Raw genomic sequence first — 26,987 nt, forward strand, 5'->3', positions numbered from 1 at the left:
ACAGTGGGGAAACACTATTGTATTGGGAGACGGCTAAGGCAGTTTTGAGAGGAAAAGTGATAGGATATACGACAAAGGCGAAACGACAGGCAGAAGTAAAGTTTCAGGAGGCTAGCCGGGCAGTCAGGGAAGCATATACTGACTTCTTAGAAAAACCATAAAGGGTGACAAAAGCAAAGTGGGTGGAGGCGAAGGGCCATTTTGAGAACTGGGTAGAAAGGAAAGAAGGTATGTACAGGACACAACAAGAGGCAGAGTTGAATCGTTTTGGGAACAAGGCAAGGAAGTTATTGGCAAATCTGGCAAGGGGACGACGACCGATGACACATATTATGACACTGAGAAACGCTGTGGGGAGTAAAACGACAGATCCCAAAGAGATAAACGACATTCTTGGAGACTTCTATGCAGGTTTATATAAAGAGGAGGGGTTAGATGATAGGAGAGAAGGAAATAAGTGGTTAAAAGGAACAAAAATGCCTACTCTCACAGAGGAAAATTTACAGGCTCTGAATAAAGAGGTGACGGAGGAGGAGGTGCTACGGGTTATAGGAGAGTTGAAAACGACAAAGGCCCCAGGACCAGATGGCTTTAGCGGCAGTTTTTTCAAAATTATGAAGGATCAAATCTCACCTATACTGACAGAGTTATTCAATAAGATAATGGACGGGGAAAGAATATCGGGTACACATAATACAGCCTATATAAAGCTCATTCCTAAAGGAGGAAAGAATTTAGAAGACCCATCTAGTTATAGGCCCATCTCGCTGATTAATCAAGACCTAAAAATTTTAGCGAAGTTGATGGCAACTAGGTTAGCGGCAGTATTGCCAGAGATTATAGATCTCCCCCAGACTGGATTTGTTAAAGGACGTTCAGTGGTGACAAACATTAGGAAAGTAATGCTAGCAATTGATGTAGTAAAGCAGACGAGAGAAGGGGGGAGGGTAATCCAGCCTTGATCACCTTGGACGCGGAGAAAGCCTTTGACAATGTGAGGTGGTCATGGCTGGAACAGGTGTTAGATCACCTGGGCTTACACGGAGCTTTTAGGAATTTTGTGAGGGTCCTTTATGCAAATCCTCAGGCAAGAGTGAGTACCCCGAGATTTCTGTCAAAAACATTTCCTTTGATGAAGGGAACCAGGCAAGGATGCCCGATGTCACCACTATTGTTTAACTTGGCTATTGAACCACTGGCTAGACGTTTGAATGAGGGGTGGTGGTTTGAGGGGATCAAGGTAGGGAGAAAGTCATTGCACTCAGCCTAATTTGCTGACGATATAATCCTGTTCATGAGCAAACCTAAAACGCAATTGAGTAGAGTCATAGAACAAATTGAGGAGTTTGGGAGGTTAGAAGGGTTTAGACTTAACAAAAACAAATGTGAAATTCTCTTCTTGGACGGAAGAGAGCGGTGGGGGAGAGGGGTGCATTATGTGACATTCCAATAGCTAGAAATACAATTAAATACTTGGGAGTACAGGTTGGGAGGGATACTAAGACCATATATTCATTAAATTATTCCCCTTTGATCGAGAAAATTGAACGTGAACTGCAAGGTTGGGCAAATTTGCCGTTGACTCTTCTGGGAAGAAATCATCTAATAAAAATGATGATCTTTTCCAAGTTTCTCTATCCAATGCAGACAATCCCATTGCTTCTTAAACACTCAGATGTGAACAGATTGACAAAAGCATTCTCACGTTTTTTTGTGGAAGGGATATAGGCCGAGGATTAGTGCCAAAAAACTAATGTTATCAACAGAAAATGGAGGGATCAGACTACCTAACATCAGGGGGTACAATTTGGCCTGTATCTTAAGACATGTAGTCGATTGGATTAGACGAACAAGTAGGTATTCTGACTGGGATATAGAGGCTGAATTTTGTAAACCTTGGGACCTGAGTTCAATCCTACATACCTCCATTCCAAATTTGCCGCCCAACATTAAACACTCACTGATTTGTAGAGACACAGTGATGACTTGGAAGGCGGTTAGGAAAAAGTTTGGGTTAGCCTGGAACACCTCCAAATTCCTTAATATATGGGCTTGTCCTGACTTTCCACAGGGAAGGGAAAATGATCTCTTTAAAGAATGGAGGGAAAAAGGGATTGGAACTCTAAAAAACCTGATGCATGATACAGAACGGAGATGGATGATGTGCGAGGAGTTGAGAGCAAAGCATGACTTGCGCCCATTCCAGACTCTCCAGTTTGAACAGGTGAAACAAGGGATAATGAAGAAACTATACAACATAAATAACGAATATGAGGCAAATCAGATGGATGCGATCATATTAAGGGACATCCATGCCACAAATATATCAAGTCTTTATGGAAATATGAGAGAAGTCCCTAACATATCAGGAAGAATGTTGGAAGGGTGGGCAAAGCAGTTGGGAGATCAAGAAGTGGAGGAGAAGATTTTGAATGGTTGGATGGTGATGAGAAAGAAGATTGTGAATGAGAGCTTAAGAGATACCCAATTCAGGATCATACATAGAGCTATCTATGGATTTAATATACTGAATGCAAACATCCAGATAAGATGATGAGTTGTCCAAATTGTGGTACGGAAAAAACAGATCTATATCATGGGATATGGCAGTGCGAAAGCATTGAAAGATTTTGGAAACAAGTCCAAGGGGTAGTGAGGAAAATCTGGAATAGAAATGTAGAGTTAGATCCAATGGTCTGGTTATTTCACTATCAGCATCGAGAGGAGGGAGAGAAAGGGGGAGACAAGTTACCGAATCTTTTCCATGATATAGCAATGATAAGTAAAAGGGCTATTCTCCAGAAGTGGCTGGTGAAGGACACACCAACAAAAGAAGAACTTGTTAATCAATTGAAAAAAACGCTCATGTTGGAGAAGGTGATGATGGAGAGGTGCAAAGAAAGGATGACAGCAAAATTTTTCAGTAAATGGAGAAAGTTTATAAGCGTTATATGTTCTAAAGAAGAAACAATACAAATAATGTCCACATTTGTGTCTACGGAATGGTACATGAAGGAAGACCTGTCAGGGTCCCTGTGCGAGCTGAAAGTATAGTTGGCCAAATTCTGGGTTGTGTTGCATGGAGAGGGGAGGGGGGGGGGGGTGGGAGGGATAGTGTTTATAAGTAATGTTTGTAACAAGTTATCAAGGAATGCTGAAGGGGGGTAGCGGAGACTGAATCATGGAAATATACACTGACGAAGAAGGGGAAGGAGCAAATTTGATGACCGTGACAAATATTTGATCGATAAATTGTAGAGACTATGTTATTTGATATTTTGATTTGTTGACCCTTATTTTCTTCATTCTGTACCCTATTTTACCATTACAAGAAAAGAAATAAAAATTTGGTTTGAAAAAACCCCAAAAAACTATGGGGCAGTGTCCATCTGCGATAGAATTCTCATACCATAACGGCATGCGGAATGAATCACAGCATGCTGCGTTTTGTAGCGAGTCTTGGCTCACACACCCCTATTCAAGTCTATGGGAGTGTGCGAAACATCGCACTGCACTGGCATGTAATCCGACCGCAGTGCGATATACGCAGAGACAGGCAGCGGAGGAGATGGGGAGAAAGTGCCCCACCTCTTCTCTGTAGATGTGATACGATCGCAAGATGACATCACAGTCACTTAACCCTTGGCTGACACTCGCAGCAGAGGGTGATTAGTATATCTCTTCCAATGCTCTCGCATCAAAAGCTATGCGCAAGTGGAACCGATGCCTTAGCCTAAATCTCTAATCCCACACTCTATAAGTGTATTGTTCTGTCAGCATTCTCCTTTTTTATATGACAGTACAATAATTTGTTGATAGACAGTTGGGAGAGATAACGACATATACTAACCTAGTTGAGTTGTGTTGATGGTTTGGGTCCTTGGTGCATCCACAAAAGACTTTAGCACTATGTTCTCCAAGTTTCTTAGGATGTCTGTAGTAAATTCTCCATCATGGGTGCTGTCATCAGTGGAGCTCTTGTGATTGTTAAGTACATTATTGAGGTTTTCTGTGTCTTTTTTAAGTTGATTTTTAGCTTCCTAAGGAGAATAGCATAATATTAGTTTGCAGAGTTAAAGGGATGTCCAAATTTTTCTGCTCTCACCTCCCAGCTTCCTCCTTCCATTTGAAAAAGTTTCTGAGATATGTGAAATGATGCCCACATGCAAAGACAATAACTCACCCACCTTTCCAGTGTTAGTGTCTGATTTCATTCCCTGGCACACAACATCACACAGGCTATCAAATAATCTAAAGAGGTTAATTCTGGGTAGGAAAATATCCTATAGATGCAGAGACTTGGAAAGTGCTATGTCATGCATAGAGCACTTAATGCCTCATTTGCATGTGACTTAAAATGCTAATTTTGCAAGAATACTGTAGTGTGTCACGGCCTAATGGGGATCTGGGATCAGAAGGTCACAGAGTAGAGTTGATCACAGATCCTCTTTAGTGCCTGCTCATCATTTACCGAGTTGGGGCTTATTTAATTCCATCTAGTGCTAAAGGGGTTAAGGTTCCTTTCTATCCTGCTGTGATTTAACAGCTAGTTGTAAACTCAGCTGCAGCCACTCCCTTCTGCTATAAATATCCCCTCTTCACTCAACCCTTTGTCAGCTGTAGTTCAAAATATACTCTCCACTCTGAAGGAGCCAGGCTCTGGAAGAGCTTAGGTGTTAGTTTCTGTTGCAGCTGAGAAGTTTCTGCTGGAGAAGCTGTGGAGTTTTCTATTTGTTAACCAAATACCGATTGTTAGATACTAAGGTAATAACCGCTCATCAAATACCATTACTCACTATACCTTAAAAACACTTGCTTTAATAAACATATATATCACATACATAGTACATACATCAAAATATTCTTGTGTTGGAAAAAGGTGGGAATACATATAACCCTGCTATCTCCCTTCCTAAAAATACGGACGTCGGCGTCCTAGTAGGTATTGACGCCCCCGTTGCTCGTCGACTAAATCCTATCCTAACCCTCCACTATCTTCATGCACCCAGTGATCTATCTAATAGTGAGTAAGGTGCTACACCAAAGGACAGTCCCACAAGGATAGTGTGTATAAGTTGACAGAAAGTGCGTCTGTCAAATACTGGTCAGTCAGTATCTAGTGGAATGGGTTCTAGGCTAGTCGACTACCCGTCAGTGCAGATTATATATACACATAATTTTTGGTTGCGCTGTATTTGAGTTGTCCAAGGAATGTCCCTACGCGTTTCACCCCCTATATATCAATAGATGGGGCTCCTCAGGGGCACATCAACAACATCCTTGAATATTCGGGTTACAGCTCACAATCTATATCCATTTTTCTTATATACTAATGAAGACCGTCAAATAGTGGGAACCTTCATAAAGATCATTCATTTCTGCTAAATTGCATCCAACTGAGTTGCATAGCCAATTTGTCATTCATGGATTAATGAATCTCACCGCCACTAAGAGATGCTGATTTACCAACGTTAACGCATCCATGGACACCTTTACAGGGTGGAAACCGCTATCTGAGAATAAGGACAAATTCAGGGGATTGAACTATTATCCCAGTTCTATGTACATCTGGATCAGGAGATAAACAGATTGATTGTGATCTATGACAGGATTCCCCTTGGCTGCTGTCTACAGTGACATACTTATATATGTAGACAGGGAGGACGACCTGATGCATTAACGTTGGTAAATCAGCATCTCTTAGTGGCGGTGAGATTCATTAATCCATGAATGACAAATTGGCTATGCAACTCAGTTGGATGCAATTTAGCAGAAATGAATGATCTTTATGAAGGTTCCCACTATTTGGCGGTCTTCATTAGTATATAAGAAAAATGGATATAGATTGTGAGCTGTAACCCGAATATTCAAGGATCTTGTTGATGTGTCCCTGAGGAGCCCCATCTGTTGATATATAGGGGGTGAAACGCATAGGGACATTCCTTGGACAACTCAAATACAGCGCAACCAAAAATTCTGTGTATATATAATCTGCACTTACGGGTTGTCGACTAGCCTATGTATGTACAGTCATGGCCAAAAGTTTTGCGAATGCTACAAATATTAATTTTTACAAAGTCTACTGCTTAAGTTTTTCTAATGGCAATTTGCATATACTTCAGAGTGTCATAAAGAGTGATCAGCTTAACAGCAATTACTTGCAAAGTCAATATTGGCTAAGAAAATGAACTTTAACCCCCAAAACACATTTCAACATCATTGCATTCCTGCCTTAAAAGGAGCAGCTAACATTGCTTTAGTGATTGTTCCATTAACACAGGTGTGGGTGTTGATGAGGACAGGGCTGGCGATCAATCAGTCATGATTAAGAAAGAATGACACCACTGGACACTTTAAAAGGAGGCTGGTGCTTGGTATCATTGTTTCTCTTCAGTTAACCACGGTTATCTCTAAAGAATGACGTGCAGCCATCATTGCTCTCCACAAAAATGGCCTAACAGGGAAGAGTATCGCAGCTACAAAGATTGCACCTCAGTCAACAATCTATCGCATCATCAAGAACTTCAAGGAGAGAGCTTCCATTGTTGCCAAAAAGGCTCCTGGGCGCCCAAGAAGGACCAGCAAATGCCAGGACCATATCTTAAAACTGTTTCAGCTGCGGGATCAGACTACCAGCAGTGCCGAGCTAGCTCAGCAATGGCAGCAGGCTGTTGTGAGTGCTTCTGCATGCACTGTGAGGCGGAGACTGCTTGAGCAAGGCCTGGTTTCAAGGAGGGCAGCAAAGAAGCCACTTCTCTCCAGAAAAAACATCAGGGACCGACTGATATTCTGCAAAAGGTACAGGGAGTGGACTGCAGAGGACTGGGGTAAAGTCATTTTCTCAGATGAATCCCCTTTTCGATTGTTTCGGACATCTGGAAAACAGCTTATTAGGAGAAGAAGAGGTGAGCGCTACCACCAGTCTTGTCTCATGCCAACTGTTAAGCATCCTGAAACGATTCATGTGTGGGGTTGCTTCTCAGCCAAGGGAATCGGCTCACTCACAGTCTTGCCTAAAAACATAGCCATGAATAAAGAATGGTACCAGAATGTCCTCCAAGAGCAACTTCTCCCAACTGTCCAAGAGCAGTTTGGCGCCCAACAATGCCTTTTCCAGCATGATGGAGCACCTTGCCATAAAGCAAAGGTGATCACTAAATGGCTCATGGAACAAAACATAGAGATTTTGGGTCCATGGCCTGGAAACTCCCCAGATCTTAATCCCATTGAGAACTTGTGGGCAATCATCAAGAGACTGGTGGACAAACAAAAACCAACAAATTCTGTCAAAATGCAAGCATTGCTTATGCAAGAATGGACAGCTATCAGTCAGGATTTGGTCCAGAAGTTGATTGAGAGCATGCCAGGGAGAATTGCAGAGGTCCTGAAGAAGAAGAGTCAACACTGCAAATATTGACTTGCTGCATTAACTCATTCTAACTGTCAATATAACCTTTTGGTACTCATAATATGATTGCAATTATATTTCTGTATGTGATGTAAACATCAGACAAACACAATTAAAAACCAGAGGGCAACAGATCATGTGAAAATATAATTTTGGTGTCATGAGTTTTCTATTTGTTGTGTCTCTCCCCTCCTATTTGTCTTACCTCCTTTCTGTTGTCTTATTGCAGTGGTGAGACTAGCGTATCGCTGGCCTACACACTAGGCAAGGTGAGCTCAGGGGCAGCAAAGGCCTAGGCACGAGACAGCACATGAGGGAAAGACCCATCTAGGGATGTTAGAGAGTGCAGGGATCAGCCTCAGGTAAGGTTAGGAGGTTACTCGGCTCCCTTCTCCCTAGCTAGCGTAAGGGCCTTGTATTGATTCCTGATATTCCCTCTGTGTTGCGCCTCTTGGCGTGAGCACTCTTGCTCCCAGTATGACAAATACAGCAACAGATAAAAGATATAAAAGTGTCTATTGATTTACATATGAAAGACTTGCATTGTCCTGTGCAAATGCAAAGTCCTGAACATTAATGTGGTTTGGGAGGGTTGATCTTACTGAGAGACTCCTTTGAAAATGGTTGTCCACTATTCAGATAACTCCTTCTCAATTGCTGTTTTCCACCATGTAAAATAAAAAAAAACAAACTGTACTCACCTCCGGAGCTGGCGCCATTCCAGCTATGTCATCACCGGGTCTCCCAGGGCTCATGTGACATCATGTCATGTGAACCCTGCTGCCTAACAACAGCTGTTAATGGGCCACTTCACCCTCACTTCCTTCAGACAAGACTGACATCCAGGGGAGGTGACAGCTACAGCAGTTCAAACTTTATCCATGCCACACGGAGTTTTGTTCAAAACTCACCTAGTGTTATGGCGGCATCAGACACTGATTACACTACAGATTCTGACACTCTACACTATGGCTTCTATGCTGTTTCTGAGTTACACAGTCAGGCTTGGGCATCGACCAGCGGTGTGCTCATTAATGATCAGGCTAGCAAGAGCTAATATCTGGTAGCCTGCTGGTTACCTGTAGGATCACATATTGTTGGAAACCTATCACATTTACTCCCTTTTTAAAATGATGGAATATGTTTTTCCATGCCGACTATAGTTTATTGCTGCGTTGGTCTGTGTGCTAGTGTGTCCCAGTCCTGCAAGTGATTATATTGTGTGCTGCTTGGTGTTGTTATGGAATTCTTTTGCCATCTTGTTGTTTCCTCCCCACTCCTATTTTCCCTCTTACCTCTTATTGTCTTTTACCTTTGTATGAGCATAATGTGAGACAGAGTTTTGGTTTCCCCTGTTTGTCTATCTCTGTTGGGTTATATGATTTAGGCTGGTCAGAAGCAGGCTCAGGTTGACGGCTCAGACATCCTCACCTTCAGAGGTAACTCTGAGATAAGGAATAGCTAGGGTCCCCCTAGACTAAGGGCTAGTCTGGGAGCCAAGGTCCCCTGCTCTCCTCAATCATTGTGGCACTCCAGAGGTATGTACAGGCTCTTTTTATTTTATATGATGGAATAATGTATTTGAGAAGGAGCTGCCCTCAAAGAATGGACAACCTCCTTAACTACTTCATGGCAGCATTAGGTGAGAACTCACAATAGGTATGTAGCACTATAGACTGCATTGTTATTATCCTGTGGATCATACATAGCAGCACTTAATGCATTTTTTAAACACGGTATTTTTGTATCTAGATGCAAGCACACAGTATATAGATATAAATGTAAGAATTGCCATATAGAAATATAACCTCTTCTGATCTACTCACCTCAATGGTTATATTGACTTTTGAGTGACAGGAGGTATTAAAAATCTGAAATGTGGTCTGCAGCACTGAGCAGGCAGCGTCCTACAGGAATGAAACATTGCGCATTATTCTACACGAAAAACCCAATATATTGTTTACAAGAAGCTTCAGAAAATGTGTAATATTGCATATATTTTTTAAAACGTACATGAATTTATGATTGTGTTTAGCTTTGGTAAGTAATAAAAGCAAAGAACAGGTTCATATTATCTGTGCTAAAAAATGTACTCCCGGGGCAGCGTATGGTGCATACACACTAATAGTATGGTGTATGGTGCATACATACTAATAGTCCGGTGTATGGTGCATACATACTAGCATTCCAGTGTCTGGTGCATACGCACTAATAGTCCGGTGTATGGTGCATACACACTAATAGTCCGGTGTATGGTGCATACATACTAGCATTCCAGTGTCTGGTGCATATACACTAATAGTATGGTGTATGGTGCATACACACTAATAGTCCGGTGTATGGTGCATACATACTAGCATTCCAGTGTCTGGTGCATATACACTAATAGTATGGTGTATGGTGCATACACACTAATAGTCCGGTGTATGGTGCATACACACTAATAGTCCAGTGTATGGTGCATACATACTAGCATTCCAGTGTCTGGTGCATATACACTAATAGTATGGTGTATGGTGCATACACACTAATAGTCCGGTGTATGGTGCATACACACTAATAGTCCGGTGTATGGTGCATACATACTAGCGTTCCAGTGTCTGGTGCATATACACTAATAGTATGGTGTATGGTGCATACACACTAATAGTCCAGTGTCTGGTGCATACACACTAATAGTCCGGTGTCTGGTGCATACACACTAATAGTCCGGTGTATGGTGCATACACACTAATAGTCCGGTGTATGGTGCATACACACTAATAGTCCGGTGTATGGTGCATACACACTAATAGTCCGGTGTATGGTGCATACACACTAATAGTCTGGTGTATGGTGCATACACACTAATAGTCCGGTGTATGGTGCATACACACTAATAGTCCGGTGTATGGTGCATACACACTAATAGTCCGGTGTATGGTGCATACACACTAATAGTCTGGTGTATGGTGCATACACACTAATAGTCCGGTGTATGGTGCATACACACTAATAGTCCGGTGTATGGTGCATACACACTAATAGTCCGGTGTCTGGTGCATACACACTAATAGTCCGGTGTATGGTGCATACACACTAATAGTCCGGTGTCTGGTGCATACACACTAATAGTCCGGTGTATGGTGCATACACACTAATAGTCCGGTGTATGGTGCATACACACAAATAGTCCGGTGTCTGGTGCATACACACTAATAGTCCGGTGTATGGTGCATACACACTAATAGTCCGGTGTCTGGTGCATACATACTAGCAGTCCAGTGTCTGGTGCATACACACTAATAGTCCGGTGTCTGGTGCATACACACTAATAGTCTGGTGTATGGTGCATACACACTAATAGTCCGGTGTATGGTGCATACACACTAATAGTCCGGTGTCTGGTGCATACACACTAATAGTCCGGTGTCTGGTGCATACACACTAATAGTCCGGTGTATGGTGCATACACACTAATAGTCCGGTGTATGGTGCATACATACTAGCAGTCCAGTGTCTGGTGCATACACACTAATAGTATGGTGTATGGTGCATACACACTAATAGTCCGGTGTATGGTGCATACATACTAGCAGTCCAGTGTCTGGTGCATACACACTAATAGTCCGGTGTCTGGTGCATACACACTAATAGTCCAGTGTATGGTGCATACACACTAATAGTCCGGTGTCTGGTGCATACACACTAATAGTCCGGTGTATGGTGCATACACACTAATGGTCCGGTGTATGGTGCATACACACTAATAGTCCGGTGTCTGGTGCATACACACTAAGAGTCCGGTGTATGGTGCATACAGACTAACAGTCCGGTGTATGGTGCATACACACTAATAGTCTGGTGTATGGTGCATACACACTAATAGTCCGGTGTATGGTGCATACACACTAATAGTCCGGTGTATGGTGCATACACACTAATAGTCTGGTGTCTGGTGCATACACACTAATAGTCCGGTGTATGGTGCATACACACTAATAGTCCGGTGTATGGTGCATACACACTAATAGTCTGGTGTCTGGTGCATACACACTAATAGTCCGGTGTATGGTGCATACACACTAATAGTCCGGTGTCTGGTGCATACACACTAATAGTCCGGTGTCTGGTGCATACACACTAATAGTCCGGTTTATGGTGCATACACACTAATAGTCCGGTGTATGGTGCATACACACTAATAGTCCGGTGTATGGTGCATACACACTAATAGTCCGGTGTATGGTGCATACACACTAATAGTCCGGTGTATGGTGCATACACACTAATAGTCCGGTGTATGGTGCATACACACTAATAGTCTGGTGTCTGGTGCATACACACTAATAGTCCGGTGTATGGTGCATACACACTAATAGTCCGGTGTCTGGTGCATACACACTAATAGTCCGGTGTATGGTGCATACACACTAATAGTCCGGTGTCTGGTGCATACACACTAATAGTCCGGTGTATGGTGCATACACACTAATAGTCTGGTGTATGGTGCATACACACTAATAGTCCGGTGTATGGTGCATACATACTAGCAGTCCGGTGTCTGGTGCATACACACTAATAGTCCGGTGTATGGTGCATACACACAAATAGTCCGGTGTCTGGTGCATACACACTAATAGTCCGGTGTATGGTGCATACACACTAATAGTCCGGTGTATGGTGCATACATACTAGCAGTCCAGTGTTTGGTGCATACACACTAATAGTATGGTGTATGGTGCATACACACTAATAGTCCGGTGTATGGTGCATACATACTAGCAGTCCAGTGTCTGGTGCATACACACTAATAGTCCGGTGTATGGTGCATACACACTAATAGTCCGGTGTATGGTGCATACACACTAACAGTCTGGTGTCTGGTGCATACACACTAATAGTCCGGTGTATGGTGCATACACACTAATAGTCCGGTGTCTGGTGCATACACACTAATAGTCCGGTGTATGGTGCATACACACTAATAGTCTGGTGTATGGTGCATACACACTAATAGTCCGGTGTATGGTGCATACATACTAGCAGTCCGGTGTCTGGTGCATACACACTAATAGTCCGGTGTATGGTGCATACACACAAATAGTCCGGTGTCTGGTGCATACACACTAATAGTCCGGTGTATGGTGCATACACACTAATAGTCCGGTGTATGGTGCATACATACTAGCAGTCCAGTGTCTGGTGCATACACACTAATAGTATGGTGTATGGTGCATACACACTAATAGTCCGGTGTATGGTGCATACACACTAATAGTCCGGTGTCTGGTGCATACACACTAATAGTCCGGTGTATGGTGCATACACACTAATAGTCTGGTGTATGGTGCATACACACTAATAGTCCGGTGTATGGTGCATACATACTAGCAGTCCGGTGTCTGGTGCATACACACTAATAGTCCGGTGTATGGTGCATACACACAAATAGTCCGGTGTCTGGTGCATACACACTAATAGTCCGGTGTATGGTGCATACACACAAATAGTCCGGTGTCTGGTGCATACACACTAATAGTCCGGTGTATGGTGCATACACACTAATAGTCCGGTGTATGGTGCATACATACTAGCAGTCCAGTGTCTGGTGCATACACACTAATAGTATGGTGTATGGTGCATACACACTAATAGTCCGGTGTATGGTGCATACATACTAGCAGTCCAGTGTCTGGTGCATACACACTAATAGTCCGGTGTATGGTGCATACACACTAATAGTCCGGTGTATGGTGCATACACACTAACAGTCTGGTGTCTGGTGCATACACACTAATAGTCCGGTGTATGGTGCATACACACTAATAGTCCGGTGTCTGGTGCATACACACTAATAGTCCGGTGTATGGTGCATACACACTAATAGTCTGGTGTCTGGTGCATACACACTAATAGTCCGGTGTATGGTGCATACACTCTAATAGTCCGGTGTCTGGTGCATACACACTAATAGTCCGGTGTCTGGTGCATACACACTAATAGTCCGGTGTATGGTGCATACACACTAACAGTCTGGTGTCTGGTGCATACACACTAATAGTCCGGTGTATGGTGCATACACACTAATAGTCCGGTGTCTGGTGCATACACACTAATAGTCCGGTGTCTGGTGCATACACACTAATAGTCCGGTGTATGGTGCATACACACTAATAGTCCGGTGTATGGTGCATACATACTAGCAGTCCAGTGTCTGGTGCATACACACTAATAGTATGGTGTATGGTGCATACACACTAATAGTCCGGTGTATGGTGCATACATACTAGCAGTCCAGTGTCTGGTGCATACACACTAATAGTCCGGTGTATGGTGCATACACACTAATAGTCCGGTGTATGGTGCATACACACTAACAGTCTGGTGTCTGGTGCATACACACTAATAGTCCGGTGTATGGTGCATACACACTAATAGTCCGGTGTCTGGTGCATACACACTAATAGTCCGGTGTATGGTGCATACACACTAATAGTCTGGTGTATGGTGCATACACACTAATAGTCCGGTGTATGGTGCATACATACTAGCAGTCCGGTGTCTGGTGCATACACACTAATAGTCTGGTGTATGGTGCATACACACAAATAGTCCGGTGTCTGGTGCATACACACTAATAGTCCGGTGTATGGTGCATACACACTAATAGTCCGGTGTATGGTGCATACACACTAATAGTCCGGTGTATGGTGCATACACACAAATAGTCCGGTGTCTGGTGCATACACACTAATAGTCCGGTGTATGGTGCATACACACTAATAGTCCGGTGTATGGTGCATACATACTAACAGTCCAGTGTCTGGTGCATACACACTAATAGTATGGTGTATGGTGCATACACACTAATAGTCCGGTGTATGGTGCATACATACTAGCAGTCCAGTGTCTGGTGCATACACACTAATAGTCCGGTGTATGGTGCATACACACTAATAGTCCGGTGTATGGTGCATACACACTAATAGTCCGGTGTCTGGTGCATACACACTAATAGTCCGGTGTATGGTGCATACACACTAATAGTCCGGTGTATGGTGCATACACACTAATAGTCCGGTGTATGGTGCATACACACTAATAGTCCGGTGTATGGTGCATACACACAAATAGTCCGGTGTCTGGTGCATACACACTAATAGTCCGGTGTATGGTGCATACACACTAATAGTCCGGTATATGGTGCATACATACTAGCAGTCCAGTGTCTGGTGCATACACACTAATAGTATGGTGTATGGTGCATACACACTAATAGTCCGGTGTATGGTGCATACACACTAATAGTCCGGTGTATGGTGCATACACACAAATAGTCCGGTGTCTGGTGCATACACACTAATAGTCCGGTGTATGGTGCATACACACTAATAGTCCGGTATATGGTGCATACATACTAGCAGTCCAGTGTCTGGTGCATACACACTAATAGTATGGTGTATGGTGCATACACACTAATAGTCCGGTGTATGGTGCATACATACTAGCAGTCCAGTGTCTTGTGCATACACACTAATAGTCCGGTGTATGGTGCATACATACTAACAGTCTGGTGTCTGGTGCATACACACTAACAGTAACCTTCCTACACCAAAATTGATGCAAATTCAGCAAGGAAACTGCTGCCAATCCACATTGCGATCCTAATCTGCCACTTGTTGATTTTGCTGTGGATTTGTCACAAATGTAACTTTTTCATCTCCAATACTGCACAAAAGATTGACGTTCTGCAGATTTTAATAACCTTTTATGTGTCTGTGTGGAAAATTTCCGCAATCTTATTTTTCTTGGCTAGTACTGATTATATAAACTAAAAAACTACATCTCCAAATAAAACATAGAATATGTGAACAGGTACCAGCTTTTATAACTACATGAAACACAATCAAAAGAATACAGCAGCGCTCTGTAAGCGCCAAGACATATGTAAACATGGAATATGTGAAATTTAAACTGCATTAATGCTATATGGAATATACTTAGAAAAATGAAGGTTCTTAGTGCAAAAATTGGCCAATTTATGTGAGCCCATCAAGCACAGCAAGGTGACCTTTCTTTGATGGGACCCTATACTACTGTCATGCCTCTCCTGGACTAAAAGGATACTATATATGGCAGATAGGATCTGGCACTAATTAAAACCACCCTGTGGCTGAGGGGCAGAGAGAACAGTCAGAATAGGAGGCTGCCTCCACCTCCAACAATACAACCCCCCTCCCCAAAAAAACTAGACCTCCAAATAAAACATAGTACTAATTATACTGGGGTACACGTGTATTATTTGCATATAATTTCTTACCTGGACCCTTACAGACATGTAAAGTATCTGCTAAATTAAAGCTACTTATCATTAACGGGACTTTCTCAGTACAGAATGACTGTTCAAACCAAGCATAGGAGTTTGGTGCATTATGGCGGAGCCAAACATTTAAGTGCACCTTCCCATCTGCTTGTTTTCTTTCTATCTCCACTCTCTCTTCTTCTTTTATTGTAGTAGAACGTAGGTAGAAATCGGGTATATACCGCGCTGATACTCAATGGTATAGTAATAAAATTTATTTATTGTTCGTACAGGTCTACGTGTTTCAGAGACATCTGTCTCCTTCCTCAGGACATCAAAGGAACAAACAAGGATTGTTGCTTTGATGTCCTGAGGAAGGAGATGGATGTCTCTGAAACCCGTAGACCTGTACGAACAATAAAGAAATTATATTAATATACCATTGAGTATCAGCACGGTATATACCCGATTTCTACTTACATCCTACTACATACCCTACACCTCGGGGCTGCAGCTGATACCACTACTGAATGTGCTACATAGGGGTTGTGACTTGCACAACCTGAAAAGGTGAGTGTACCGTGATCCCTTTGTATCCCATATTCCTACCGGGTAAGACCCTATTGCGCTCTCTCTTCCACAGCAATTTTCTACCGGATCTTCTTCTTTTATTGACAGCTCTTTCTTCATAGAGCCAGAAAAGGGAAGAGAAAGATGGAAAACAAGTAAGTGGGAAGGTGCACTGATATGTTTGGCCCCGGCCTGATGCACCGAGTGCCTGTGCTTGGTTTGAACAGTCATCCTTTGCTGACAGAGTCATTTTCATGCACTATGCGGCTTGAAGCTGAGTAGGTACTTACTGGCGGAGTCATCTTATCACATTCTTCCTTTTTTTCCAATTCTAGACTATTAAATTCACATCTAATCTTCACTTCTTTATTAAAAAGAAAAAAGGAGAACATGTATCAATAGTCATGTACAGTGAATATCACAGATGTAAATTTATCAATCTAAACTTAACACGGAAAATCAGAAAACACTGAACCTAGATGTTCAAAATATCAAACAAACAAAACAAAAAAACAACCCCCATAACCGCGTTATACAGTTTTTGAATATTTAATTTTTTAACAAAAATTTAATTATAAGAGGGAAAAAACTTACGTAACGTCAATTAACATTGTGCAAAAAAATGAATTGCTTCCATAGTAAGGCCAGATTCAGACGTCTATATATATATAACGCAATGCAAGGACTGACCATGGGTCTCCCAGCCTGAATTTACAACCTTACAGTATATGTGTCTACAAATGCTGTAAGTTTGGGACACCTGTGGTCAGTCTTAGTATGGTAAACTAAAGTAGGAAACTAAATAGTACCTTAGTAGTAGGAAACTAAACTACTTACTAAACTAAACTAAACTTAACTTAACTTACTAAACTAAACTAAACTACTTACTAACTAAACTACTTAGTAGTAGGAAACTTAGTAGGAAACTAAATAGTACCTTAACTTGTAATGCTAATTTTTTTACCATCACAGGTCATTAAAATCATCATAGGTACTAAAAACATTTAAAAGTGACAACTCATTTAAAGGACCATGCAAGCGTTTATTCTAATTTCCCTACTGGAAATTACATCTAAGTCCTCTGCCCCCTGTGTTATACCCACTTGCAGCTGTCCTCTTCTGTTTCAAGCGTCGCTCCTGTTGGTCTTCTGTAATTTGTGACCTGCCGGGAGCTCCAGTGTTTCATGGAGCCAGAGGTCACAACTCAATACAAGTCTATGGGAGCCTTGTTCTGGCTCTCATAGGGTTACATTGAGAACTTGTTATATTAGCTCTGACTTCTGGACAGTCAGAATTTACGGGCACAGCATGGCGCCTCGGGACCGGAGCAACACCGAAAAAGGATGAAGGGGGCTGCAGGTAAGTATATAACGGGGGCAGGGGACTTAAGATCAAATGCAGCACTGGTGATTTAAAGGGAACCAACCATCAGAATTTTCATATATAAAGTAAAGCCAGTGCTATACTGGCGCTGGGATGCTGAATTTAAGCATAGCATTTCTTCTGAGATTGGATTTTTTATTTCAGAAATATGTGTAAGTAAAGTTCCAGCAATCCACTGCTATTTTATTGACAGGTGCAATAGGAAGGGAATATGTGGGTTGGATCTTGCTATCTATTCCCGCCCTTTCCTGCCTGCCTGGCCTTCCTCCCCCTGTCGTCGTCACAGACCTTAATTCTGGCGCAGGCAGACAGGGGCGGGAATAGATAGCAAGACACGATCCTCATAGTACCACCCCTGTTGCATCTGTCAATCAAATAGCAGTGCATTGCTGGAACTTTACTTGCACATATTTCAATAATTTATAACAAAAGCTATGCTTACATTCAGCATCTTAGCGTCAGTATAGAACTGACTTTACTTTATATATGAAAATTCTGATGGCTGGTTCCCTTTAGCGTGAAAATCGGACGAGTGCAATGCGATAAAATCTTGCACTGCACTCTGACCAATGTTAGTCAATGAGGTTGAGCTGTTGGTCAGCTTTTCCTGCATCCAGATTCTGGATGCGAGAAAAGCGGCAGCATGCTGCGATTTTCTGCTAGAGCCGTATCCCTCGCACCCATTCAAGTGAATGGGTGCGAGAGATACATCGGACTGCACTCGGATGTTATAACAGTGCAGTGTGATATACGCACAGGCTGACAATGGAGGAGATGGGAGGATTAACCCCTCCCTCTCCTCCGCAGCGCCTGCACTCAGCTTCACAGCTGTGACCTGATTGTAAGATCGGGTCACAGTCGCATGATACTCACCTGACGCTCGCAGCAGAACCTGAACCGGGAGTCATTAGCATATCGCATTTTTTTTAGTTCACCATTGTGGACGGAGTTTTGTGTTTCTACAGGTTTTCAGCTGATTCATGTGTGACGCCCTGGCAAAACCTGGGTGTCACAGAGCCTGCAGACATCCAGCAAAGTGCAGGCCATTCTCCTCCTTGGTAACCTGATCCCACACCAGTGCAGCAAGACAGACACCCCCCCCCCAGTGTAAGAGCTAAACAGAGCAGGAGGGGAGGGGCTGGAGCAGAGTGAGTTTGGAGTGTGAAGAGAGCAGACCAGGAGAGGATAGCTCCTGGCTGCTATAAGGAAGGGAAGTGTGAGGAAGGGGCCCGAGGTGGCCGGGGCAGGGTAGTTGTTCACCGCCATCCAGGGGTGACCCGGATCACTGCAGGGGGAGTGGGCTCCCCGTTCCCGACTGAGGAAGGAGAAAGAAGCGTCTGGCTGCAAAACAAGACCAGGATCCTGCTGTACTGTGTGTGGGACCCCAAACACCCTCCGCACCGAAGGCTGCAGGCACCGGCAATTTCTGGTTAATTCCTGACTCTGTGTGAATTTCCTTGAAAAGCGAACTGTGAGTAACAACATCCCCCGGTCCAACCGGGCGCACAGCTCTCAAACGGTCTCCATCTCCTCCCTGCACCACCTCACCGGGGTCCCGGGACACCAACACCCTACCCGTGGAGGGAAATCACCACCTTGCTGCCCACCACCATCCCCGGGATCCATTTCCATTTACCGGCAGCGGCGGTGCTCCGTTACCTCACCGCACACCACGGGTGGCGTCACGGACAATCTCCCTTACCTAATCCCCTTCTTACTGTGGAGCCTGGTGTGGCGCCCCTGACCTGGTCAGGCACCACTGAGTACTACACCCATGCTGGGGACAGTACAACACAGGTAATCCAGAAGGCTGACCGAGGTGTGACTACACAGGCGCATAGTGATCAGGTCTCACACATGTACCTTTGAGAGGACCCCTGGGGATCCCAGGAGGGGGCGAAGCCTCCACCTCCACCCGAGGGGTGGAGGGGGCGAAGCCTCCATCTCCACTCAAGGGGTGTGGTAGAGAGCCTGGTTGCTAGGTGGCGTAGGCAGGCACAAAAGGGAAAAGAGGAAGGAGGAGGAGAAGAGCAGTCTGAAGCAGAGTGTGGAGGAGTGAGGAGCATGGAAGTGGAGCTCAGACAGGAGCAGCAGTGCAGGTCCCACGAGTGAGCCGGTTTAGTGTGCAGCTCAGGGAAAGCAGACGTGAGGAGCAGACCCTGGAGCTGTGGCAGTCCAACAGCGTCCGCGCAGTGACTACCGACGGGGGAGAACGGTCACCTGGGAGTGCTACCCGAAATCCACACACAGCTAAAGAGAGAGCAACGGAGTGGAAAGTAAGGAGACTGTCAGGGAGAACCAGGCCCAAACGGGTAGCAGGTCCCAGTGCAGGGATAGATTCACCTTTCCTTTGCCAAACCTGTATGAGGGGGCACTTTACACCCCCAAGACAACACTACAGAGTCCGCAGCCACGTAGCCACAGTTAGGGCCCATAGTTCACAGGAGGCAAGCAGCCGGAGTGTCCTGGTCCAGGCTACAAGCAAACGGGCCAAAAAGAAGGGGAGAGAGGCGCCAGCAACTTCCCTGGGTGACCCCCATAGGGACTAAAAGTCGGGGTTACCCCAAAACGTAAAGGGCTAAGGAAGGCGAGTCGGTAGCCACCCTCATCAGTCAGCCTGAAGGACACCTGGTTCCAGCCTGGTTCATCCCAGCTACGCCCGGGTTACTCACCCTGCCACCTTCCGTGAGTAAAACCCCTGAAAGACATCCTGCTTGTGTTGAGTTATTCTGCGCCTTGTGGTTCTGCACACCTACACGGGACCCTGGGGCATGCCTCACTCTCAGGAGGCTACTACAACTGACTGCACCTACCATCAGCCCCAGGCACCCCTAACTTGCAGTGGCGGTCTCCACTGACCGCAATTCTGAGAGTGGCGTCACGACAATCCTAGAAGAAGGTTCCCTACCTGTGACCAGACTGTTCCATCCATGTGGAGTCCCTGAAGGTAATGCACCGACACAACACTTGTGGGGCTTCACACTGGGATCACAGACCGGGTCACACCACCGTGATACCCACAGAAGTGACCCCCGTGGCCCGGATCTGAGTACCCCTTATCCTCGGGCGACACACATGCATTGGGACTTTTTTTTAAAGAGTTCCAAAATTTTGGTGGAAAGGTACGTCAGTCCCCAACTTGAATTTCTTTATGACTGTCCGTTATTTTAGCCCATATTTTACCCCATTTCAATGGAACACGTGACTTTTTGTGTTAAACAGTGGCAAAACGGGTTAAAAATAAAACTTGAGGGCATTTTTTATTTTGTGTAGAATGTGTAAAATTCAGTAACTCCTTGTGACATTTTGATGAATTTGGCGCAAAAAATTACAACAAATACAAGATAAAAAAAAAATGAAAATTGACTTTAAAAAATCTGCAATTGCAAATGATGACTTGGGCTCACCATGTTTTTCAGTGGTAGCAAGCCACAAGTAATTAGGCGGAGACTGCACTAGCAAAACCAACACAAGATTTCAGAAATCTCATGCACATGGGGGTTTTTTTCTGACTGAATTTAAGAACTACAGCGTTGTTGAAATCAGTATGTCACTTCTTTCACCGTTTCTTCTCCCGTCGAAAGCAATGAGAAAGTGAAAAACCACCGTAAAAAATACAACTTGCGATTTTGCAAAGATTTCATGTACTTATTGCAGCGTTTTTTAGAAATAACACTAACTTTATAACACATGTACTATAAACAAAGCATAGATGTAATCTGCACCACAAAAAAAAAAACAGAAAAAAATGTGCCAAAAATGCTATAAAATGGGGGTTTTGAATTCAATGTTTTAATTAAGAGAGCAGATTTTGGCTGCAGAAAAAATGAAGCAAAAACACTACATGTGAACATATCATTATAAATAGTGGTGAGCGAGTAGTTAACTATTCATACTCGCTATGCTGTTAGTGAGTACTGTCCGCTATTTGCATATTCGTTACGAGTAGCGGGCGCAATGTAAGTCAATGGGAAATACTCCCTAAGTAGCGAGTAACCCACAAGCCGTACTATTTGCAACTCGCACGAAAAGTACGGCTTTTGGGTTACTCATTACTTAATAAGTATTTCCCATTGACTTACATTGCGCCCGCCACTCGTAACGAATATGCGAGTAATGGACATTACTCGTTAACAGCATAGCGAGTACGAATAGTCAACTACTCGCTGAACACTAATTATACACTGTGTGCAGACTTATTAGGCAAATGAGTATTTTGATCACATGATACTTTTTATACATGTTGTCCTACTCCAAGCTGTATAGGCTGAGAGCCAACTACCAATTAAGTAAATCAGGTGATGTGCATCTCTGTAATGAGGAGGGGTGCGGTGTAATGACATCAACACACTGGAGGCTCTGGTAAACCAAACGGGGTGATGAATGGTGCCCGCAGCCGGCTGCAGATTCTCCCTTAACAGGTTGGTGGTTTCCGCCTTTCTCCTGCACCTCTTTATGTGAATGTTTTTACTCCTATGCCTAAGCAACGGTAGTTCGCTCCCCGGCTTGCTGGGTGTCGGGAGAGCCCTCTTTGCCTGCAGACGCTGGCCCCTTGGGTCTCTAAGCCTTGGCAGTGGCTTTACCCTAATAGTTGGGCTGTTGTTTTCAGTCGGGTCTTGTGTGGGAAAGGTCCTAAAGTCCAGTCCTCAATCAGTTGATTTGACTCAGCCCTGTGGGTTCTGGGCTTCATACCGGGTCTGAGTACCCCTCCTGGTGCTCCGGTTTCCAATCGGTTCCCCGGTTCGGTACCAGCGGGCCCCCGCCCGACCCCGGTCCCTATGGTTCCACCGGCTGTAATCCCAGCTCCTGCAGGCGGCAACCACCGTCTGCCTTCTTGCCAGAGGTGACTGGGCTCCAACCCAGACACCTGAGTAGGCTATTGGCAGTCCTGGTCACAGGTCTGCCCTTGAACTTGACTTCTCTAGAACTACTCTCAAGAACTACTCTCAAGAACTACTGCTTTTTCCTGCCTCCAGGCCTGTGAACTCCTTGGTGGGTGGAGCCAACCGCCTGGCTTCACCCCCCTGGTGTGGACATCAAACCTGGAGGGTGGTAACAAGGTTTTGAAGTTTGGCTGCTGTCACCTTTTTAGGGAGGGGGTGTGTGTGCATGGGACTACCTGGGATGACCTGACTAGTCCAGGGCGTCACAATAGCATTAGTTAAGTGAGCACTGCCATGATCGGATGCTCAGCACTCGTAACAAGCAGGTGGATGCTTGGACAGGCTCAACTCATGTACTGACTATAATGGAAGTCAATGGGTAATTCGAGCATTTCTCCATCCGATCTCCTAGATAAATGCTTCAGTTCCCCTTTGACTTACATTATCCTCAATATAAAAGTTGCACTCATCCGAGCCTCTGATTGCTCATTAAGATTACAGAGCACCCGACCATGGTAGTACTCACTCATCACTAGATAGTATCCATGAGTGGCACAGGCTAAAATCACTACTAGTAAATAAACATAAAAAGTGTAAGTTAAATACAATGAAACAATATCGGATTTGTCTGGAAGACACAAAAATAAGAAAGGTGGGAAAATGTAAAGTTGTACTCACCTACACATGTGTTGGAAACATTTGTGAACCCATTGGCACACGTACAGCTATAATTTCCTGGTGCGTTTATGCAGATAAAGTTAGACCCACAGATGCCTGGGGAATTCTTGCATTCATCTATATCTGTGGAAGAAGATAACGTAATGCAGGATCATTTATGGATAATTTTGCCCTGGAACTCTTTGAAAAGTTGATGACAAAATAACATCAGTTTGTATTTGCCTCGAAAATTCCCACTGGATGGCTCTATGTCAACTACAATTATTTAACTTAGTGACAATGCGTGAAACATTATGGGTATCCTCTTGGGAGAACGTCTTTTCTTTGTTTGTATGGTTGCGGGGCAGACAGCTCATTTGGGCGCTGCCCTTGTCAGGGCGGAAGCATTTTCACGGGGCACGACAAGGTTTATATCTCATCTCCCAATGCTTTGCCCCGGTCCTTTCCGCCTGTGACCAACTTTGGATCGGTGTGTCCTCCTACCCCTGGAGAACATCTGGGTGAGATCACTTCAATTTATAGCCATTTGGCAATTTTACTGCACTATTATGTAATATTGACAATTTTATCTGATTATTAAAAGTTAAGTTTTAGTCCTTGCTATTATCTTGTGGGAATTGGACTATTGGGCATTATCTATCTATTGGCAGATTTTGCTGTTATCCTATTGTAGCAGGCACACACACGTAAAACCACACGGAACGTGTGTCCGTGTGCGTTTGTACGTGTGTGTTTTTCTAAACGCTGACATGTCCACGTTTTCTCCGGCAGCACGGGTGTCACATGGCCCGCACCCGTAAAACAAAAAAAAACCAACATTGTGCTATTAAGACATGTTCAGATGTGCTCAAATAGAAGGCATTTTTTTTGCCGCTTTATTTTAAGGGGTAACTAATTCTATGATAATAGAGGTAACAAAAATGTGATATAAAAACCTAGAACTATTACAGTACTGACCATGCGGTTTATATGACAATTTGAGCTGTCATGTATATTATATAGGTTGCACTACAGTATATGCAGTGTATTAAAGAAAAGATCTGGTGAATATATATATTTATAGCCAGTCACATCTGATCTCTAAACAAGACTGTACAATCTTAGGCTAGCGCCACACATCCGTGCTGCCGGCACGTGTTTGTCATTTTTTACACGTACCGGCGGCACGGAGACACGTTAACCAATGCTACCCTATTGTAGCAGGCACACACACGTAAAACCACACGGAACGTGTGTCCGTGTGCGTTTGTACGTGTGTGCGTTTTTCAAAGCGCTGACATGTCAGTGTTTTCTCCGGCAGCACGGGTGTCACACAGCCCGCACCCGTACCACACGGGTGTAGTGTGGATGCGGTCCCGTGTGACACGCGCCGGAGAAAACACACATGTCAGTGAAAAAAACAAAAAACATTAACTCACCTTCTCCAGCCCTCCTGTCTCTGCCGCTGCTGCCTCTTGCTGCCGACCGCCGCTCATTAATCTCATAGAATATTCACTTCACTGCCTGGCAGCAGCAGCAGCAGCGGGGAGACGGGAGGGCTGGAGACCGAGGATCAGCACCACGGACAGCAGCGCGGACATCAGGAAGGACCAGGTGAGTATGATAATTACCGGTTCTACGTGTGCTATCGCGGATAGCACACGTAGAACACACGTGTCACGCACGTACCAGAGACACGTACTTACCTGCACGCAACACGCAGGGAAAATACGTGTCTCTCGGCACGTGCGTGATTTTCACGTGAGTGTGGCAGAAGCCTTAGCCTGTTTGAAGATTTCAGGGAGGTTTATGGGGGAGATGTGATTTCTCTGCAATATTCAGGGTATTAAGAGGGTTAATGGACCTTTTAGAGAAGAAGATTGGTAGAAACCTCTTTCAAGGGAAGCATATTGGATCCCTAAGCTGAACGCACGCTATTTAGGAGAACTAAATCACTGCTTTGATTAATTGTATATATATTAAAATGAAAATGTGGTTTATCTAACATTGATTTTATATTTCTGTATGTTTCCAATATTTTTTAATGTATTATCTCTTTTATATATAACGTGAGCACTATTTTGTTGGTTCTGTATGTAGATCCGGCTCAGATGAGGGGCGTATAGGTATATATATATCACCTTGGCTACTCATTCTGATTATGTTGCTTATGAATAAGGAGTCTACTTCCTCCGAAACGCGTCAAGCGTAAATATATTCTGCACTTGGTTGGAATTACCTTTTTTATGAATTTTGAATAAAGATTTTTTTTATTACGTCGGTGCTGGATCTTCTCTCCTCCCCTCTTCCTCTTGATGTGACTGTGTTACCCCACCATTGACCACCTGTAAATAATACACGGACTGCATGCGACTTGGTTCAAATTGCCAACAGCAGCCTTTATTATTATTGTTATTATTATTATTTATTATTATAGCCCCATTTATTCCATGGCGCTTTACAAGTGAAAGAGGGTATACGTACAACAATCATTAACAGTACAAGACAGACTGGTATAGGAGGAGAGAGGACCCTGCCCGCGAGGGCTCACAGTCTACAGGGAATGGGTGATGGTACAATAGGTGAGGACAGAGCTGGTTGCGCAGTGGTCTACTGGACTGAGGGCTATTGAAGGTTGTAGGCTTGATGGAAGAGGTGGGTCTTGAGGTTCCTCTTGAAGCTTTCCACGGTAGTGGAGAGTCTGATGTGCTGAGGAAGAGCGTTCCAGAGTATGGGGGATGCACGGGAGAAATCTTGTATGCGATTGTGGGAAGAGGAGATAAGAGAGGAGCAGAGAAGGAGATCTTGTGAGGATCTGAGGTTGCGTGCAGGTAGGTACCGGGAGACTAGGTCACAGATGTAGGGAGGAGACAGGTTGTGCATGGCTTTGTACGTCATGGTTAATGTTTTGAACTGGAGTCGTTGGGCGATGGGAAGCCAGTGGAGGGATTGGCAGAGTGGCGAGGCTGGGGAGTAGCGAGGGGAGAGGTGGATTAAGCGGGCCGCAGAGTTTAGGATAGATTGGAGGGGTGCAAGAGTGTTGGAAGGGAGGCCAGAGAGCAGGAGGTTGCAGTAGTCGAGGCGGGAGATGATGAGGGCATGCACTAATGTTTTTGCAGATTCATGGTTAAGGAAAGCACGGATTCAGGAGATATTTTTGAGTTGTAATCGGCATGAGTTGAAGAGGGCTTGGATGTGTGGCTTGAAGGATAGAGCAGAGTCGTGGGTTACTCCAAGGCAACAAGCTTGTGAGACTTGGGTGTGTGAGCAACCATCAAGTTTGATGGAAAGGCTTGTTGGAGGAGATGAGTGAGGAGGAGGAAAGACAATGAACTCTGTTTTGTCTTTATTACCTATTATTTACATTCTAACACAAGGGGGCGCAATCCAACGGGTGACCCCAACAAATAACAATAGGTAACACAATAATATCAATATAGTATATATAACCCTGGGTAGGCCCAGTCCAGGAACCACTTCTTACCCCAATATCCCTGGCTGCAACACACCAACCCAGAGATGAGGTATTAATCACCCACGGATTAATACCCCCAAACTTTTGCAGAACCCTGTGCCTGCAACATCCCGGAACCCTGAAGCTACCATACCAAGACAGTGTCTCTCGGTCCAGTTACCATTCCCTTCAAACCGCCTCTGGACCAGACCTTGCTGTGACAAAACAAATTAACCCAACCAGATATTCCCACTTCACAACAAACAAAGACAAGACACTTCTGTCTCCACACTCAACCATCTGACCACATAACTTCTCCTCCCCCCCTTTTTTTTATATATATCCATC

General features: G+C 44.2%; 1 protein-coding gene across 1 annotated transcript in view; it reads right to left on the reverse strand.

Moving 5' to 3' along the window:
- Window positions 1-26,987, reverse strand: part of LOC142301932 (adhesion G protein-coupled receptor E3-like) — a 251,123-nt gene that overhangs the window by 62,076 nt on the left and 162,060 nt on the right. Inside the window, exons 8-11 of the mRNA XM_075342989.1 lie at window positions 23,207-23,329; window positions 16,553-16,626; window positions 9,235-9,315; window positions 3,851-4,040 (exon numbers count right to left, since the gene is read on the reverse strand). Of these exons, the coding sequence (XP_075199104.1) occupies window positions 3,851-4,040; window positions 9,235-9,315; window positions 16,553-16,626; window positions 23,207-23,329 (468 nt within the window). The remainder of the gene's footprint in view (window positions 1-3,850; window positions 4,041-9,234; window positions 9,316-16,552; window positions 16,627-23,206; window positions 23,330-26,987) is intronic.

This window comes from Anomaloglossus baeobatrachus, chromosome 4 (genome assembly GCF_048569485.1).
Source record: "Anomaloglossus baeobatrachus isolate aAnoBae1 chromosome 4, aAnoBae1.hap1, whole genome shotgun sequence".
NCBI lineage: Eukaryota > Metazoa > Chordata > Amphibia > Anura > Aromobatidae > Anomaloglossus > Anomaloglossus baeobatrachus.